Consider the following 20,166-nt stretch of genomic DNA (forward strand, 5'->3'; position numbering starts at 1 on the left):
AACCAAATGTACATATACACCTCTTTTAAAACTTATTTCTAAAATACCAAAATAATGGAAATGATGAAAAATGAAAAACCTAGAATACATAATAATAACTATACATCAACACTAAAGTTCCTAAAAATGTTCAAAGAGTTCAAAGAGAAACATATTTACATTTTATTCTTTTCCTTCTCATTGATGAATTTTTCATTACCAAAAATACAAATTCAATAAACAAAAACAAAACAAAATAACCCTGTTTTTACAACAAAACTCACCAAAAATGTTGGTCTTCACAGTAAGTGCAAGGTGCGTATTATTCCTTAAAATTTCAAGGGCCTTTGCAAATGTAATGTTCTCAAAGTTTTGTCCATTTACTTCCATTATCTTGAGAAAAACACAAATTAGAAAGAAGCAGTATTAGCTATTTCTGCAACCTTAAGTTTAATGGTGAAAAAAATGACACTTAACAAAAACACTTAATTTTTTCCCTCTATATTCTATACTAAAAACATTTTTTTGGAAGTTCATTCCCTCTGAGATGAAAGTTAAGAATTTTTTTTTAAACAATGGTTTATATATGAAGGATAATTTCAAAAAGAATTTTTTTAAATGTTTATTTTTGGGAGAGATAGAGCACAAGCAGGGGAGGGGCAGAGAGAGAGGAAGACACAGAATCTGAAGCGGGCTCCAGGCTCTGAGCTGTCAGCACAGAGCCCAATGCGGGGCTCACACTCATGAACTGTGAGATCATGACCTGAGCCAAAGTCAGATACTTAACCACTGAGCCAACCAGGTGCCTCTATATATGAAGGAAAAATTTAAATCATGATATATCAGCTCATAAAAATTAGTGCTTATGCATGTATGTGCAAATTTTACTAAAATGTTCTAAATGCAAATTTATTGCTTTTCAAAGAGAATTCATTCAAAAGTGACACTTTAAACCATCTACTATCATTTGCTGATGTTGAATCAGGAAGTCAGAAAGCAGCAAGTATACAACTGCAATGAGTTCTTCCACATGATATGCTGACCTTTCACAGAAGGCTTCCCAAACCTGGCTACACCTCCAAATCATATACAAAGCTTATTTAAAAAAATACTAATTCTAACGAAAAAGAATAAAGAGACAAACATAATGAGAAAAAAAAAAGAAAACCAGAATAGAGGACATAGATCAGGGATTGACACAATGATGCCAACACAGTAAAAAAAAGGACTGAGAAAATATGAAAAGAAAAAGAAATCACAGAAGTAAAATGCACAGTTGAAAGCAGTCTTGAGTCTACAACACTGAATGGCTCATTTAGCATCATGCAAAAGATGATCTATTTTTTTTAACATATCCCAAGGAAAATTTTGAATTTCAAAGACATTGGACAAAGAATCTATAAGCATCACTGTGCAGTTAAGGGGGAAGGGAGACAAAGGAAGCTAGGAAAGAAAAAATAAAGGCTGGTTTGGACTTCTTTTGGGTCATACTAAGATGATGTGATACTTTTCTAGAACATCAACGCTCTGAGGGATAAATAACTGTGAACAATGAATTTTATACTCTGCTAAACAAAAGCATTATACACCAAAAGACACCAGTGCAATGAATCACCAAGGGGGCATGTGGCACAGATGAAATGGAGGTGATCAATGACATCAATAAGAAAGTAAGGTATAGCCTTTTTGTCCGACACCTTAGCAAGGCTGAAGGGCTGTCCACTGCTCTCTGGGCTTCGCTATGCCCCCCAAGGACGACAAGAAGAAGGAAGATGCCGGAAAATCAGCCAAAAAAGACAAAGACCCAGTAAAGAAATCTGGGGGCAAGGCCAAAAAGAAGAAGTGGTCCAAAGGCAAGGATCGGGACAAGCTCAAGAACCTGGCCCTGTTTGACAAAGCAAAATACTGCAAACTCTGTAAGGAAGTTCCCAATTACAAGCTTATTACTCCAGCTGTCATTTCTGAGAGACTGAAGATTTGAGGTTTCCTAGCCAGGGTGGCCCTTCAGGAGCCCCTTAGTAAAGGACTTACTAAACTGGTTTCAAAGCACAGAGCCATGTAATTTACACCAGAAACACCAAGGGCGGAGATGCCCCAGCTGCTGGTGAAGATGCATGAACAGATCCCACCAATTGTACATTTTGGAAAATAAAACTTTATTAAATAAAGAAAAAAAAAAGTAAGGTATAAATGTCTACACGGTTATTAGTGATAACTCCCCAAAACTTAACGCCAATGTCAAAAGTATTCTCAAAAGATAAATCATGTTAAAAATGACTTAATAGGGGGCGCCTAAGTGGCTCAGTCGGTTAAGCATCCAACTTTAGCTCAGGTCATGATCTCTCAGTCTGGGAGTTCAAGCCCCAAGTCGGGCTCTGTGCTGACAGCTCCGAGCCTGGAGCCTGCTTCAGACTCTGTCTCCCCGTCTCTCTCTGCCCCTCCCCCTGCTCACACTCTGTCCCTCTCTCTCTCAAAATAATAAACTTAAAAAAAAAATAAATAAAAATGACTTAATAATCTAGATCTAAAATTTCAGATAATTTTAACAATTGAGAAGACTGAAGGAAGAAGTAAAAAGCTGATAATTTCCTCCCAAAAATGAAATAATCTCATTTTGTTGGGTTTTTTTGGTGTGTGTGTGTGAAGAATGAGATGCTTAAATGCGTTTAAAACAGTAGAACATTAAATACACTGATTCTGGAATTCTACCTAATAGATACTGTTAACGAATGGTGTGGGGATTAGGCCTAGAACTCTGTTTTATAAAGTTCCCTTAGTGGAAGAAAGGGATCATTACAATTTCAAATCAGCTTCTTAACCCATGCACTCTTGGTATTTGGGCTGGATAAGTCTCTGTCCTGAGGCTGCCCTGCTGTGGGGTGCTGGAGGCTGCTTAGCAGCATCCCTGGCCTCTAGCTACTATCTGCTAGGAGTTAACTTGCCCGTCATGAGAATCAAAACTACCTCCAGACACGCCCAATGTCTCCTGGGGGAGAAAATCCCTCTCACCTGAAAAGCACTGCTCTGCAATGCACAACTTTTTACGATGCGGATGCATTCATAATTTAAAAGAAAAGTGCTAGTATGGTTCAGTTAAAAGTCAAATAAAGCCATACTCTAAATGAATAAATGAACAAACAAAATTTTAAAACAGGAAAACATGCCCTTCCCAAGTGATTCAGCTAAATTTGAAAAATTACTCTTTGGTGTGCATGAGGATCACCTAGAGAGCTCTGTTAAAAATACAGATTCCTGGACCTCATCACGGGAGAATGTCACTAGTACACTTAGAAGAACTGCGGGAGGCTTAGGAATTGCATTTTTTAGTAACAAGGTGTCAGGAATCACATTTTGGAACACACTGCTCTATAGTTACCTAATGCCTATCCGGAGAGAATGAATCCCCACCACCACCCTCCCAGTGTCTCCTTCTTTTTCCTAGTCCCTCGCCCGGCCTCCTCTGCTTATGGACGTAGTTCTGTTAGCATATGAACACTACTTAAGCTGAACGCATTATTTATAGCAATCTTTGGCAACTTACATTTTAATGTTTAATTAAATTTCCTTAAACTGGTCCTATGCTGACTTGAAGAAGTATCACATGAGTAAGAAAGTATCAGACATTTTAGTTATAAAAAGGCTTTAATTCTAGCAGCTGTGTAATTATTTACCTGATCACCACGTTTCAGTCCGGCATCAGCAGCTTTGCTACTAGGTTCTACTCCTTCAACAAAAATACCAAATCCCTTCTCACTTCCTCCGTTAAGGCTGAAATGCAGAGGGGACTCCCGGGAAGCCTTTTGCAGCACAACCTGCCTCCACTTGGCCTTTGCAGCACAGGCAATATTCAATAACCGAAGATGACCATTCATTTTCTGAAAATCAAAAAAGAGTAGAATGTATATAAATGCATGTCTCTACTCCTATAGGCTTTTAAAAATCACCTAAAATTATCAGGGTTAGAAGGTTAGAAGAGATTTCAAAATGACATCCCATTTAGAAAGGGAAGACCAAAAATTAATCCTCGTGGCGTGAATCTTCTACTCTTGTACTATCTTGCTTATCTCCTGGCTGTTATATCAACCCAGAATCTTGACAAACCTTCATTTAATACCTTGCAGGGCTTGAACCACCCTTCCGAATAATGCCTAACAGTCAAAGACACATTCAAGTCTCTACCTCTTCCAGGCACATTATTCCTCTATTATTTTAGGTCTTTTTTAAACCTGATAATTTTCTAACTTCCAGGTTTTAACACCAATTTAATATTCAACTATTCTCCAACAGCATAACATGTGTATATCTCCATAAAAAGCTGCTCAAGTTTTTTCAAGGCAGGGGCCAAACCTTACACCTGTTCTGATCCTTTGCAACATCTTGGAGTATAAGGTAGAATTTAATAAATACCTGATACATGAATGATTACCAAAAATGATCACCACAATTGTAAGGCAATTTCCATTTTCCATTAGCCCATGACTACCTACATAGTCAGCAATGGAAAACCCAAATGATGGTGGTGAGCTCCTATGGCCTCTCAATCAAGCCCCCCAGCCTCTGATCATTCTTCCCGTTCTGCACAGAGCTAGAGTGCTGCTGGGAAGCCTAGAGAACTGAAAGATAGGAAACGGACAACAATCTGCCACAGTGTCCCTTTGTTCAACTTCATCTACTTATAATCTGAGTAAAATCAATGGTTCTTGGGCATTTGCTATGTGACAGGTTTTCTTTTCAGATGGTTACATTCATTACAGCTCATTATAATCCTGTTACAATACCCATAAACTAGGGACTACTATACATAAAATAAGACAACTGAGGCATAAGAAGGTTACGCAACTTGTCCAAGTTCACATATCTAACATGTGGTACACTCTGAATGCTATTTCAGGCAATCTAACTCCTGAGCTGTATTATTAATTTACTTCCTAAGATCTCAAGGTGCTTGGAGCAGACAATTCAGTTCCAAATCATAGTTTTATATTTGATAGAGCAAACGAATTATAAATAGTCACTGTCAAAGTTAACAGAACCTTGAGAGGATTATCTTAGGTGCTATATATTTAGAACAAGTGAAATCACATGCAGAAGGGAAACTCAGAAAGTCTAATGTAGATCTGATATGTAAAGTACGCCTTGAAGGTTGCACAGAGTTCACGTACCAAGAGTAGAAGCAGAGAAATGAAGTTTGAGAAAATTAGTAAAGAATATAAAATAATCTGGTTGGCTAATAAAATCAAGGGTACACAGAAAAAAGATGAAGATGTAGGTGAGGGACCTGAATATACAGATGAGGAATTACTCTGGTAGGAAGCACATTAGTTTATTTACAAGGATAGAAATATTCATTTTATTTGTGGCTTAAAAACAATCTCTGGCCATACAGAACTGCTAGAACAAAGAAATACTAGAACTAAAATTAGTTCTTAATAATGAAATGAGGGCCTCAATGTGGAGTGAAAAAGAAATGGCTGAGAGAGAGGGGCTGTAGGAGATCGGTGTATGTCAAAATTAGTGACCCAGGTGACTATCAACTGAATGGACATCTTGACCAGGGAATTCAAGGCAGATGAAGAGGGGGCCCACATATAAACTAGAGTTCCTAAGCCTAGGTGACTAGAGATAGCAACATTATTAGCCTTCAAACGAACACAGAAGAGTCAGGAAAAAGCCTGATTTCTTGGCTTAATGGCAGAGAATGAGCAAAACCAAAACTATAAATTTCAAAGTTCTCAGAGCAGATATTCAGGACACAGGAGAGAATGAAAGGTGTTCTGAATTGCTGTTATTTGAGGATGAGGAAAATCCCTGAACCATGAAGAAGATAAATTCTTGAGTCTTACTGTATCTTCCAGATTTTTTTCAAACTCCTCCAGAAATCGAGTCATAGCAGGATCACCTTCAAAATCATTAAAATGATTATTTACCCATAATAACACAATCCGTGTTACCTGTGGAAACATGAAGGAGACGGCAGAGTTATGAGAGGCATTCTTTCTGCGGAAATATACTGCAAAAGCATGTCCCAAACTGAGGGGGAACTGAGATTCACGGCCAGCCCCTTCGCCCCTATCCTGCACACAGCAGACAGCTGTGGTTTGGTCTGAGGTTTTGCTTCCTTGGGTCCACAAGCAACACAGAGAGCCAAGATGGTACCCACAGTGAGAAAACACAAGCCTGTGATTTAAACCACTTTAAGATACACAATTCAGTGGCATTTAGTACATTTAAAATGGTGTGCAACTGTCACCATTACCTACCTCCAGGACATTTTTATCACCCATTAAGGAGTCAGTCATCTCACATTCTTTCCTCTCTCTTCTATGTTGAATGTCATACAAACCGTGACCTTTTGTGTCTGGCTTCTTTCACTTAGAATTATGTTTTCAAGATTCATCCATGTTGCATTATGTACTACATTCCTTTTTATGGCTGAATTAATACTTCATTATGGCCATGCCATATTTTGTTTAGCCATCCATTAATAGACATTCAGGTTGTTTCTACCTTTTGGCTAGAGGAAACAGTGCTATGAACAGCACTACAGAAATTTTTGTTTGCACATCTACTTTCAGTTCTTCTGAACAAATACTGAGAGTAAATGCCAGGTGATACTCTAATTCTCTTTTACTTTTTGAAGACATTCCAAACTGTTTTCCAGAGCAGCTGTAACATTTTATATTACTACCAACAATGTATGAGAATGTCATCTTCTCCAGTCACATCATTGGCAGTGCTGGTTATTTCCTTTCCTTTCTGAAAAGCCATCCTAGCAGGTGTGAAGCAGGATCTCACTCTGTTTTTTTTTTTTTTTAAGCTTTTTCTTTTTAATGTTTATTTTTGAAAGAGAGAAGGTACACACATGCAGGAGGGCAGAGAGAGGAGAGAGAATCCCAAGAAGGCTCTGCACTGGAAGCGCAGAGCCCAACACACATGGCTCAAAACCAAAAAATGAGAGATCATGACCTGAGCCGAAATCGAGTCAGAGTCACCCAGGCGCCCCTCTCACTGTGGTTTTTAATTTGCATTTGCCTTTAATAAACAATGTTGAATTTTTTTAAGATTTTAGTTTTTTATATAATCTCTACTCCTAACATGGGGCTTGAACTCCTAACCCCAAGATCAAAAGTTGCATGCTTCACCAACTAGCCAGCCTGGTACTCCTTAAACATCTTTTTCATGTGTTTCCTAGCCATTTAAGTATCTGCTTTGGAAAATTCTCTACTCAAGCCCTTTATCTAGTTCTTTTTTCTTTGATTTTTTTTTTTTAATACTTATTTTTGAGAGACAGATAGAGCACAAATGGGGGAGGGGCAGATAGAGAATAAGACACAGAATCTGAAGGAGGCTCCAGGCCCTGAGCTGTCAGCACAATGTGGGGCTCAAACTTAGGAACCGTGAGATCATGACCTGAGCTGAGGTTGGATGCTTAACCAACTGAGCCACCCAGGCACCCCATAGCCTTCTGTCTATTTCTATGTTGTGTTGTATTTTTGTTTTTGGACTATAAGGGTTCTTTACACATTCTGTACATGAGACCCTTATCAGAAGATTTGCAAATATATTCTCCCATTCCATGTTTTTCCTTTTAATTTACTATTTTAATTTTCATGAAATTCAGTTTATGTTTTTTTCTCCTTTGTTTTGTGTGCTCTGAATATCATATGTAAGAAACCACTGCCAAATTCAAGGTCACGATTTTTTTTTTAAGTTTTAAAAGAAAGAAAGGTTTGTATAAAAATAGCATATGATCACCACAAAGGATTTAAACAATACATAAGAATAAAAAAAAGTTTAATATAGTCAATGACTTTAACTCTCTTAAGAGTTTTATAGTGTTAGCTCTTATATTTATTGGTCACTAATCTATTTTGAGTTAATTTTGTGTATGATGTGAGGTAAAGGTCCAATTTTATTCTTTTGCATGTAAATATCTAGTTTTCCCTCACTTATATTTTTGCTCATTCTTTATTTAACATGCTTTTATTTGTTCAGCAACTGAATTACCTATATATAACTCCAAAGGGCATTAGGGGTGGGGGCGGGGAGGCAACCCTGTAATTCTGAACACTTTCGTTTCCTAAACAACAGAATTCCACAGTCTAGCCACAACTAATTATTTCCTTTAGAATATAACTCAGAAAGATACACCAAGCAAGCAATTATGGCCCTTCTATTTTTTCTTTCTTTCTTTTTTTTTTTTTTTTCTTTTTTTGGGACAAAGTAAGAAAACCGAGAAGCACCACTCTCCCCAGCCCACCCTATGTGCCTCCTATGAAGGGCAGGCCACTTCACCATGTGCCCGCCAAGGCAGACTGCAGGGTCACCCAAATAAGAGCTCACACCTAGGACCACTGTCAAGCAGCTCAGTCTTATCAGGTCACTTGCTAGGGCAGCCATCATCAGGCCCCAAGTAAGCAGGTGACAGTAAAAACCTCTTGAGGCCCCTTTGGTTTTACTTGACTGCCAGCCTGGGTGCTGTGAGGCCAGGCCAGTGAGCATGTGCTTGGGGCCTTGATGGCCAGCTCACTCCCCAGAAGCACCGTGTCCCCAGACAACTGCATCACCCTTGACAGGTCAAGGTGGTCACAGCACCCTGGGATGTTACTCTGGCAGACAGAAAAAGCACCCGCCTGGGGCTGCAGCCAGGTGCAGAGTGAGTCTGCGAGTCTATTTTTCTTAAAATAACTAACTTCCTATCAATTTGCTGACATGCTGCTAGTCTTTTCAATAAATGTACACACTCCATGAAACAAGGTAAGATAATCTATTTACAATAGCAAACTGTTTAACGCAAAAAAAAAAAAAAAATTCAAAGGTAAATTTAAAACAAGTCACTGCAGGGATATATTAAGGACAAAAAGACAAATTGTTTTAAAATGATGATAAAAGTCTAAACCCCCCAAATCAATACATTGCTGTTCTGGGCTTACAATCTGAGGTCACTTGAAAATAATTTACTTGGTGAATAGTCTTTCTAAACTATGAATCGCCTTTTAAGTGTTTTATTAACTCTCATGCAGCTATCATGTTTTCTGAGTTTATAGCTATATCACAGGCTATTTCAATTTTTAACTTTTAAGGCTTATTTCCACTTTTAACATGCTGTTTTGTCACAAAACTAAGTAGAGGTAAGTTTTTTAGGTGAAGTGAATCTTGTTATCAAAATAAGAATCAACTGCAAAAGGCTTTACAAATAAAATTTAAAGGTTAAAATCATTTTCATGCCCTTCATATGTATAAAACCAACCTTATCCCTTAAGCTGTCAATTTTAAACCATTCCAACAGTTTGATCCCAACATCCAAAGGATTTTCAAGAAATGTCCTATAAGTCAGTAGGAAATCTTCTATATAAGTTGGGTCCACAATAGAATGCTCTTCTATTAAGTGCATGATGAGACGCTCAGGTGTTGCCTAAAAATCCAAGGACAGAAAAGATTATAAAATAAACAAATAGCTCAGAAAACAAAGACCTCTACGGAGTACTCCCCTTTGTAGTCACTCTATTACACAAGTTCTCAAAGTAGAGTTTCACCCTTAAAACATTTAACACTGGAGAAGGTAGTCTTTCTAAGTTGTAATCCACCAGCACCTAGAGGCAAGAAGACAGAAAAGGCGAGGAATAAAAATATCCAAAAGCATTTACTCAGTTGTAGCTATTTTTCCTGGCATTTTATCACAGCAATGCTTCTGAATTGAAAAATGGCAGGAAAGCCATTTTTGTACAACTGGTAGAAATGGGGAGATGACGGCACCAGAGGGAAGAAGTGCGAGTTAAACTTGAATTAAAAAAAAAAAAAAAGGCAGTTTTCATCCAAATTTAATTATCCTTAAATCTCTTCTGCCCCAGGATAAAGAAACAATACACTAATTAAAGACAGTGTGTTTCACTGTTTTAACTTCCTAGAAAAGAAGTTTCTTCTTCAATGGTTTCTCCATACTAGTTCACCATCTTGAAAGGAAACAGAAGTTCTATATATAGTTTTCACATTAATTCAGCATTTTAAACACTTGCCTGTTTCCAAGTTTATAAAAAGGAATGTAAACATTTGTCTACTGCCCTGCTTTGAGCTTCTGAATCAATGTTAAAATTTATTACCTTTGCAGCCTTTTCCTACGTGTATAGAGAGAACAAATATAAAAACAAACCAGATGTTAAACCAAATATAAAAAACAAATTATGTCCATAACTGCTAATTTCAATTTGTTGCATTTATCCAATTTCATTGGTCAGAATAACTGTATGGTAAACATACATTTATATGAACCATGTTATCTAACAATTTATTGAAAAAACAAAAGGCATGCAAATCACTTCTCTAGAAGAAAGTCAAACTAAGAGTGTTCATATAACTTATTTAAGGGGCAAGGTAACCACAGGTCATTTCTATTCTTCTACTCTTCACAACATTCTAAGTCAAAAAGTACTACATTGGGTTTATCATTCACAGGCCAATCTTGCTTTGAAATCTTTATTTTTTCTTATTTCTTTATTTTGAGAGATAGCACATGAGTGTGCACTCAAGAAGGGGAGGGGAAGAGAGAGAGAGAGACAGAGAGAGAATCCCAAGCAGGCTCCATGCTGTCAGAGCAGAGCCTACCACAGGGCTGGAACTCATGAACTGTGAGATCATGACCTGAGCCAAAATCAAGAATCAAATGCTTAATCAACTGAGCCACCCAGGTGCACCTCTACTTGATGCCTTTAAATCTGAAGGAACTGAGAAACATATTAAAGAAAGGCCATTATTCTGACTAGCTAAACACTGGGGCAGGATACCTGTTGAGACTAAGGCATATATTCAGAACTGCATTTAAAGGTGAGCCCCACAGTCATGCAGAGGCATGTCACCAAAGGGCTCACTAGTATCCAACAAGGTGGGATTCTGGGAGCCATGGGGAGCAAAGGTGGCAGGCCAAGGAGATGACCGGCACAGTTACACTCGCAGGACAGAGACTGGTTATGACAAGCAAGTAAGTAAATACAAATAACCTAACAAGAGCCACTGATTGGACAAAGTATTTACAAATATAAGAAGGGAAAGGATAAGCAAAACTATGGTATCAGAACTGGGAGTACTGTTATAAACTTATAATTATTACAAAGAGATAGACGGGGACATACACAATGTTACAGATGTGAATGCAATGTAATACATATGTACATAGATTTCCTAGCTCTGTCTGATGAGAGACTCTAGAAGCAATGACACCTACAAAGTAACAAACAGAGTAAGCCCTCAGATCTTGGATTAGCAAACAAAACAAAACAAAACAAAACAAAACAAAACAAAACAGATTTTTAAGTGGGCTCGAACTCACAACCCTGAGATCAGGAGCCACATGCTCCAATGACTGAGCCAGACAGGTACCCCCAACCTTAGCTTTTAAATGCTATTCTCGGGGTGTCTGGGTGGCTCAATCGGTTAAGTATCTGACTCTTGATGTCAGCTCATGTCATGATCTCACAGTTTGTGGGATCGAGCCCTGTGTCAGGCTCTGCATTGACAGGGTGAAACTTGCTGCTTGGGATTCTCTACTTCCACTGCTCCGCTGCTGCACTCCTTCTCTCAAAATAAATCAATAAACTTTTAAAAAATACTGTCCTCCACTAGTAGGATCTAAGGCTCTCTAGAGAAATGGCTGATTCCAAAGCTGGAAAAGGAAAAGCACAAGATGAGCCTGGAGTACCATGTTTTGCAGATAATAAAAAAGCTGTTAAAAACCAATGGGGACATGTCAAAAGAGGACAGAATCAGCCTTATGAAGGTCCCACCAAATCTGGGACAACTTGACCAATGGATCAACAATGATAGAGAGTATAACACACAAATCCACGGCAGTATAAATGAATTAATGGGAGGAGAAGAGAATGTTCATCCTTATGGGAAAACGACAATAAATTTTATTTACCAAAAAAATTTTTTAATGTTTATTTACTTTTGAGAGAGGGAGGGAGGGAGGGAGAGTCAAAGCGTGAGCTGAGGAGGGGTAGAGAGAAAGGAAGACACAGAATCCAAAGCAGGCTCCAGGCTCGGAGCTGTCTGCACAGAGCTTGACATGGGGCTTGAATCCACAAACTGTGAGATCATGACCTAAGCTGAGGTCAAAAGTTCAACCAACTGAGCCACCTAGGTGCCCCTGTTTTATCTGAGCTGTTAGCACAGAGCCAGACACGGGGCTCAAATTCATGAGCTGTGAGAGATCATGACCTGAGCCAAAGTTGGACGCTTAACTGAACGACCCACCCAGGCGCCCCAAAGATCACCATTTTAGGCATGATTCAATGCAAGACTGGTAAACAGAAGTTTGCATGACATATTGACACAATTGCAGAACATCTCTCATCTAAACACTTATCAATTACAAAGGATAAATGGTGACTTTACAGTTAAGAAACTTGGCAGACAGACATCAACATGACCAGGTGATTGACATGATGCACAGAGAAAAATACATCATTTCTGTGGGCCAGAAAAGCATGACTTGAGTCTGGTCATGAGGAAACACTGGGAAGATCCACACTAAGGATGACACTAAATAATAAAAGGTATGTATTCTTTAAGACTAATGAGAATATGAACAGGGAAAGACTGTTACTGGAGTAGAAAAAAGTGACATAACAACTAAATCCAACTGTGTTCCTGGATAAGATCCTGGATAAGAAAGGAAAGAGAGCCATTGTTGGGATAGTTGGTGAAAATCTAAACAGGCTGAAAGGTTGTACTTTACCAATTTTCGTTTCTCAACTTTAAGGTTCTATGGTGTTTATGTAGGAGAGTATTCTTGTTTTTAGGAAATATACAATGGAATATTCAGAGTTAGGAAGCATCACATGTGCAGATTGCTTTCAAATGGTTCAGGAAAAGACTGGCGATAATGGAGAAGACGCAGTGACATGTTAAGAGCTGGGGAATCTCAGGGAGGGAGCTCTTCATACTGTCCTTGCAACTATTCTCTAAGTTTGCAATTATTAAAAAATAAAGAATTAAAAAACATGAGCCCCCATAAAAAGATAGCCTACGGCAAACCACCCATATGTTCACCTTTTCTACAAGAGAAAGCTTAAATTTATCAGTTTAGGAAAAGAAAAAGTGTTATAGAAAAGCCTGACTCCTGGGAAAAATGGACCTGATATCAGTCCTTCACATTAGAAAATAAGTTCAAGCATTTGTAATGAATAATAACACATTTACTAATTTTGCAACTTGGACTAGCTTGGAAAGAGAAATGGTTATATGTTTTATTTCCTCTTTCAACTATAATTTCTCTATTTTACATGTGGAGGTCTTCAAAGAGACAGGGTAGAGAAGGGGATGGGTGGGGGAAAGGAGGCAAGGAGCAAATGGGTAAAGGGTAGGGGAGAAAGGGAACCAGAAAAAATAGTATGGGGATCATCAGACTCCACAATGTGCTAATAAGGCTTCTGATTTACCTCATTTAGCCCCCAATAAAGGCCTGTCATATCATTCCTGTTCTCAGATAAGAAAAATGAGTGTCAGAGAAAATAATGTCTATTTAAAGCCATAAATATCCAGTAAGCACTCTGTACCTTCATATATTATTTTTTATACCTTTATGAGTAGTCCTATCATATTCTGCTTTGTTTCTAATTACTGCTGTCTTTGAGGAAATTAACTCCTCTTATCAACTGATCATAAAGTAAATTTGAAAAGCTTTGACCGGTATATTCTAAAATAATATCCTGTCCATAGTGATATTAAATGGCAGTGTCACTCTTCATTATTAAAATGTGTACAAACCAGTGCAGAAAAAAGGAAAAGAACCAACACATTTGCTTAAGTTTGATTCTATTGTTAATGAATTACCTTGCAACTGAAAAAGTGGTTCAAAGTCTTTTAGGCAAAATGAAAGCTCTATTCTGTCAGTAACTAAAATAATAAATAAAAGCACCCACCTTGATTACGATGTGTCCTTTCCTGGTTCCACTCCGATCTAGTTCACGGTGTTCATGCACCATAACAATTTCTCCCTCTTCCTCAACTTTATGGGTATTTTTCTCCACATGATTTAAAATTCTCCAATAATCCTGCTGGGCTATGCAGACAAACTGTCCGAGAATAACATGGGGACAATTAATGAACCTGTAGTACATAAATACATCACTATGTACCAAGGCAGAGCACAAAGGTAAGAAATCGAGCGGCATCAGTTCTTTTTTACTCAAGCCCTTTAATTCCTAATAAAAAATCAAGGTGAAATAATTCACATACAAAGAGACCAAAGAAGTCAAATCCATCTGAATTCTGCTCTAAAAGGAGAAGTGGACGTCTACTCTCAAAACTGACACTAGGCAAAGAAAACATGAAGCAGGAGTAAGTTAGAAACAAACAACTCAGAAGTTCCTATTTCTTTCCTTTACTTAAAAAAAAAAAAAAAAAAAAGAAAAGAAAAAGGACTAAGCTGGCAAATGCCAGATAGAAATTTAACAAACCAACACTGTGAATGTTTCCTTCTAAAAATTTATCCTTTATTCAAATCCACAAATATCTGAGTCAGACATAAAATTTAGTTTCCTTTATTAACTGTGAGTGCTTGACAACTCCCAAGTCTCAAGTCAAGCTATTTTATTCTGAGGAAGAAAAAACAGGCTCACCCATTTCAAATGAACACACAAGAGTTACAAGACCAAACAGCTACACTTACCTGACAATCATCTACTTTAGTCCTAACAACTCCATGCATGTACTGCTTATCCAGAGTGGGAGTAATTCCAAAACTATTTCCCATAAAGAGATTTTCAACTTTTCCATCTGGATGAGTGATTTCTACAGTGCCGTTTAAAATAACATACCATGAGTCAAGCTAGAGAGAAAAAGACAGGTTTTACGAATCCTTTTAAAAATATAGTTAGATGTTAAATTTGAAAAATAATCAACATATAGAATTTGTATAATTTAAAAAAAAAAGAGGTTTGATTACATATTACTTTAAACTTTGTCAAAGAACACTCAATGCCCAACTACACAAACTAATAAAGCTTATTTTACTGTCTTCTTTCAGTCACCAAATGACATCAGGGAACTTTCATAATTGACCAAACACTCAGAGAAAAATTACATAATAGTAAAACCACAAATCTTGAAATCTGAATCCAGACCATGCCACTAACTGGTTGGGTCACAATGGGCAAGTTATATAACCTTCCAGAATTCCAGTTTCTCTATTTCCAAAATGGGCTTAACAACAGACCATTTAGGGCCTTTAACTGAGTTTATGCATACTAAGTGCTTAGCACAGTGCCTGGCACATAGCAAGCGCTCAAAAGGAAAAAAAGGTGGCTGAGAATAATTCAGAAACTCTGATTTTTAAGGAATCGATGACAAAACATTCAAAGTTTCTCCTAATGTTAAGAAAATACTGCCTTCATTTATATAGCAACATACAATGCTCCTAGAAGACAACTCAATATGCTGTTGTCAAAGACCACTTTTCTCCTTTAGCACAGCTCTTACCAGCCCAAACTTTCAACAGTGTGAAGGTGATTTATGGGAAATCGGGATTATTGTTTCTAAAGGACAATCAGTAGCAATAAGAAATATTTTTTTTAAAGTGAGGTTTGGTTATTTCAGATATAAAATTCACTCACTATGAAATTTATGGATAACATAAATTACTTGAGGACAGGGACTGTGTTAGGATTTTCCACCACTATACTTCCTGTGTCTAGAACAGGACCCAGCACAAAGTAGGCAGACACCAAATTTCTGCTGACAAACTGTGGAAAATTAAGAGAATCCAAAATCTTATAGACAAGAAGAGTTCTTCAAAACTCCACTGTTTACAAAGTTGTTCTTAAAAGTTTAGTTTCTCTCCTATGTTTTAATTACTTTATATTGTTGAAATACTTATACTCTTATCTCCTAAGAAAATTTAATGTGTCCATGAAAAGGTTTTTTTCATTAGCATATCCTCTGAGCGTGATGTTTAGAATATGGGGAGAAAGCATGTAAATGGAGCTTAGAGAGAAAGCCTCTGCCTTCAAAGAGCTTCTATCCAGTTTCATGAATCACATATATGAAATATTATTATTTCAGTCATTTCTAATTTTTACTACTAGAAATATGCTGACATCAACATCTTGTGGCGTAACTCTGAGGTTTACCTTATGTACTGAACAAAAATACTTACAACGAGTGCAATAGGAGAGAAACTTCAAGGCCCATGTTAAAAATTTCTAAATGATTTTTCAGAAATACTGTTTATATTCCTTCCTATTCACAGTATATGACAATTTCCATCAATTGATAGGCCAGCATTAATTTTTCTCAGTTTGATAAGAAAACAGTGAGGTGACTCCTAGCAGCAGTAATGCCTTTCAATGTCTCTGCATCCCTCCTCCACCCACAGTTGCCAGCCAAGCATTTCTTAACAAAGAACTGCAACCACATAAATGCCTCCACTGACCACAGCCCACCAAGGAAACAGAGGTATCAATACATTTTCCTCACTTTTTTTTTTTTTTAAGTAGAACACAGAAAATGGATAGAGAAAGTAAATAATAAATATTTTAAATAACGGTATACAAACAGGATGATTAAAAAAAGTCTTAAGTCTCACAACTTAATTTGAGAAGAACAAATTTGATTCAATAAATGTTCATCTATTCTATGCTAGGTATGTCCATCGCTGGGAAATAAAAATTAAGATAAAGTAAAGCAAAAATGAAATAAAAACTTGTATGTTCATAAATTATAACTAACCCAAACTCAACATTCATGTAAAAAATTGTATATATTTCATAAGTTGGGATTTACAAAAGTTTAAGGAAATTAAATCATCCTAAAAATTAGCTCCCACACTAAATAAGATGGAACATTTGCTACCTACCTCTTGCCCATCTTCAAGAATAACCGCTCCAGCCTGCTCTACCACTTCAAAAATCATCACGGAGCAGAGTTCTCTCCTTACAGACATGGTCATGTTCGCAAAAGCAGGGAGCTGGTGCATAAACTCCAGTAACTGTTCTATAAAAACACAGAAATTTTGGTATAGAAATCATTAAAGACTATACTTTACAGATTCAATAAAATCTAGAACTGAATACTCAAGTTTCTAATCAACTTAAGAATTTATGCTGCTAACATAAAGGCACGAAGGTACAGATGACTGCTGGTTAAAAAAAAGAATCAATGATTTAATAGATGTATTCGAACTCACACAAAAACACAAGCGAACTGGAAGATAGCCAAGATTCACAACCTAACAGAAAAACACACACGTTCAAATGCAGTAACTTTCTGAGCCTGAGATGTCACTCCATGGTAGTTAAGTTAGTGATGTCCTACAGTCTAACAGATGAGTGAAAGAGTCTTTTGTCTAGTTCTTATCGGGTTAGAGTTAGACAACTGTTACTAATAAATGTCAACAAGTAATTAAGCAGTTAAAGTTAAATGTGAATTCTAGTTCCATACTGTCAAATCAACTTCAAACTCTCTTTTATAATTCACAAATGCTTATGAGTGTCTAGTGTCTGCCTTAGACCAACATTCCCTGGTACAGATACAAGAATAATACAGATAAATATAAGGGAGAAAGAGACATACAAGCAGTCAGCTAAGGGATGAAAAAGAAAGAACTAAAAGGTGCTATCTGGCCAGATAACTGAGGTAAATTGTATTTCAATTTTTTAAAAAAACTGTGCAAACAGCATAGTATACAATTCTTTATCATTAAAAATGCATTTTCAGTTTCTGTCCAATGTCCATAACACGAGTCTAATCTGCAAGCTAATTAACTATATTATGTCATTAGAATGGCAAGGAATATTCAAATGTACTGATCTTTACTCACAAAGATTATGATTATTTAATAGCAGCATCTTCTGATTTGAATTACAGTAATATGACTATTCTGGAAGGGAAATTTAAGATAAAATGTGAATTGAATCATAACAATATATAATGACACTAAGCGAGTCTAGGAGAAGATGATTTCAATCCATGGACCTCTGGGTTCTGGGCCCAGCATGCTTCACCCACTGCACCACTCTGCTTGCACTATAATGACATTAGGTAATCTTTGTTTTTTTATTTTTTTTAATGTTTTATTTATTTTTGAGAGAGAGAGACAGTGTGAGCAGGGGAAGGTCAGAGAGAGAGAGGAAGACACAGAATCAGAAGACAAACTCTGGGCTCTGAGCTAGCTGTCAGCACAGAGCCTGACGCGGGGCTCGAACCCACGAACCGTGAGATCATGACCTGAGCCAAAGCCGGACGCATAACTGACTGAGCCACCCAGACATCCCAGTAATCTTTGTTCTTTAGTATTATTCAACCTCTCAAAGTAATGAGTTCTTTAATAAATTACAAAAGGTAAAATTCATAAACTTTTATTCACAAATTACACCTAAACATATTTTTTCAAGCTAGAAGTAAAACTGTGACTTCTGATAATATTTAATATAAAGAAAAGCTAGACATCAGACACTGATATACTATATTTTAAATATCTCGTGGACATAAGGAGGAAATTACTTTAATGCAGTCAAGCTTTTATCAACTGGAGGAGCCATAATGTGAGGGTTATATGGCTGTGACATCTATCACCCCAATAATCACCAGAACTGATTCAGATGATCTGGCTGACTAGGCGGGCGTCCCCTTCCTCCCCGACTGCTCCATGGGCACATTTCTGTAAGCTGTGCGCTCAGCTGAAGAATCCACTTTCTAGATAGGAGATGACTGACTGTTCTTTCATCAAGGTATACCAAAAGCTGTGCTCCCCTGCTACGAACTCCAAACAAGCTCTCAAGTTGGGGCAGCCAGCCTCCAAGGCAGCTCTACAGCTCTTGTTATTCACAATCTTATGCAGTCCCCTCCCATATTATATCAGGATTGCGCTGTGTGCCACTCCTGAGGCCAAATCACAATGTGGCACCTGCCTTACTATTCCCCTTGATCACCTGCTTTGGGGAAAGCCAACTGCAATGTTGTGAGAATATTTAAGAGTCTATGAAGAGGCCCACCTGACCGGGAAATGAGGCCTCGTACTACAAGCCATGTGAGTAGCTACCTTGGAAGTATTTCCTCTAGCTCAGCGCAGTGAAGCTAGAGGCTGAGCTAGAGGACTGTACCCCTGCTGACATTCTGACTACAAGTACATGAGACACTGAGCCAGACCACTCAGCAAGGCTGCTCCTGAATTCCTGACCCACAAGAATTCTGAAAAAATAAATGTGTGTTGTTTTAAGCCACTAAGCTCTAGGTAATTAGTTATGCAGTAGGAGGTTAATTATATATGAATTAAACTATAAAATTCTGTGAACAGATGTATTTCTTACCAATGTCATCATCAGTTTTGTCTGCAGGTTCTTTCTCAAGACATTCTCGAACAAGATCTCGTCCCTGTAGTGGATCTGTTCGATCAATCTCTTCATCTTCCTCTTCTTCATCTTCAGAATCAACAGGTCCTTCTGGAAGACGTGTTAAGTCTACATCTCCTACCTCACTTTCTGTAGCCTAAAGAAAGAAATCTTGATCACTTATTCTTGTTGTAAAAATTTTATGTCACAGCCTGAATTAATCAAAACTACCCCTCCTAACACTATACACAATGAGACAATATTGTGTTCTACCAAAAACAACATGATACTTATTTGTAAAAGGTTTCACTCTTCAAAAGAACAGGCTCCCTGTTACACAGTGTGACATTCAGGTGTCAAATCTGAGCCAACAAATATAAAATGGTCAGGAGATGTAAACACCACTAAATGCATAAATAACTGTTTTCCAACCAACATGTGTATTTCTTAAAAGTCAAACATTTCCTAACTAGTAAGTGGAGGAAAGAGACAGTTTACTAACCATCATTTCATGAGTTATCCATCAGTCTATGCTGGGTGTTGTAAATAAGATATTCTTTTATCACAAAGATTCAGAGTTCATAAGTAGGCAACCATGTAAATTAAGAATAGAAGTGTAAAACTGAAAAGTGCTAAAATAGACCACTTATGAAGTACTGAACACATACTCACAATGTCCCAATACCTTTTTGTTGAATCTAACAGTGTGCAAAGAAAAGCTAAGATTATCCCAACCAATGTTTAAAGTAAATTATATATAGAACCTCAAATTTGGAAATATATTTGTAACTATATTGTCTCAGATATCTGTGAAGTAACTAAGAGATTTCTAAAAAACTAATTTTAATGTCAGAGAAAATAA

The 20,166-nt window shown here is 37.3% G+C and overlaps 1 protein-coding gene, 1 non-coding gene and 1 pseudogene across 7 annotated transcripts in view; 1 reads left to right on the forward strand and 2 right to left on the reverse strand.

The window, feature by feature from the left end:
* The window catches only part of RAPGEF6 (Rap guanine nucleotide exchange factor 6), a 188,897-nt gene that overhangs the window by 66,024 nt on the left and 102,707 nt on the right, over nt 1-20,166 (reverse strand). For all 6 annotated transcript variants that reach the window (XM_029941860.1, XM_029941857.1, XM_029941858.1 and 3 more), the window contains 8 exons: nt 19,284-19,461; nt 16,832-16,968; nt 14,648-14,806; nt 13,899-14,051; nt 9,230-9,394; nt 5,823-5,930; nt 3,651-3,854; nt 264-372 (listed from right to left, as the gene is read on the reverse strand). In XM_029941860.1, the coding sequence (XP_029797720.1) occupies nt 264-372; nt 3,651-3,854; nt 5,823-5,930; nt 9,230-9,394; nt 13,899-14,051; nt 14,648-14,806; nt 16,832-16,968; nt 19,284-19,461 (1,213 nt within the window). The remainder of the gene's footprint in view (nt 1-263; nt 373-3,650; nt 3,855-5,822; nt 5,931-9,229; nt 9,395-13,898; nt 14,052-14,647; nt 14,807-16,831; nt 16,969-19,283; nt 19,462-20,166) is intronic.
* On the forward strand, nt 1,705-2,097 carry LOC115294150 (annotated as a pseudogene).
* On the reverse strand, nt 8,520-8,645 carry LOC115295113. The gene has a single exon (XR_003910336.1). It is a non-coding gene; the product is annotated as a small nucleolar RNA SNORA77 (small nucleolar RNA).

Source organism: Suricata suricatta, chromosome 6, assembly GCF_006229205.1.
Source record: "Suricata suricatta isolate VVHF042 chromosome 6, meerkat_22Aug2017_6uvM2_HiC, whole genome shotgun sequence".
NCBI classification, from domain to species: Eukaryota; Metazoa; Chordata; class Mammalia; order Carnivora; family Herpestidae; genus Suricata; species Suricata suricatta.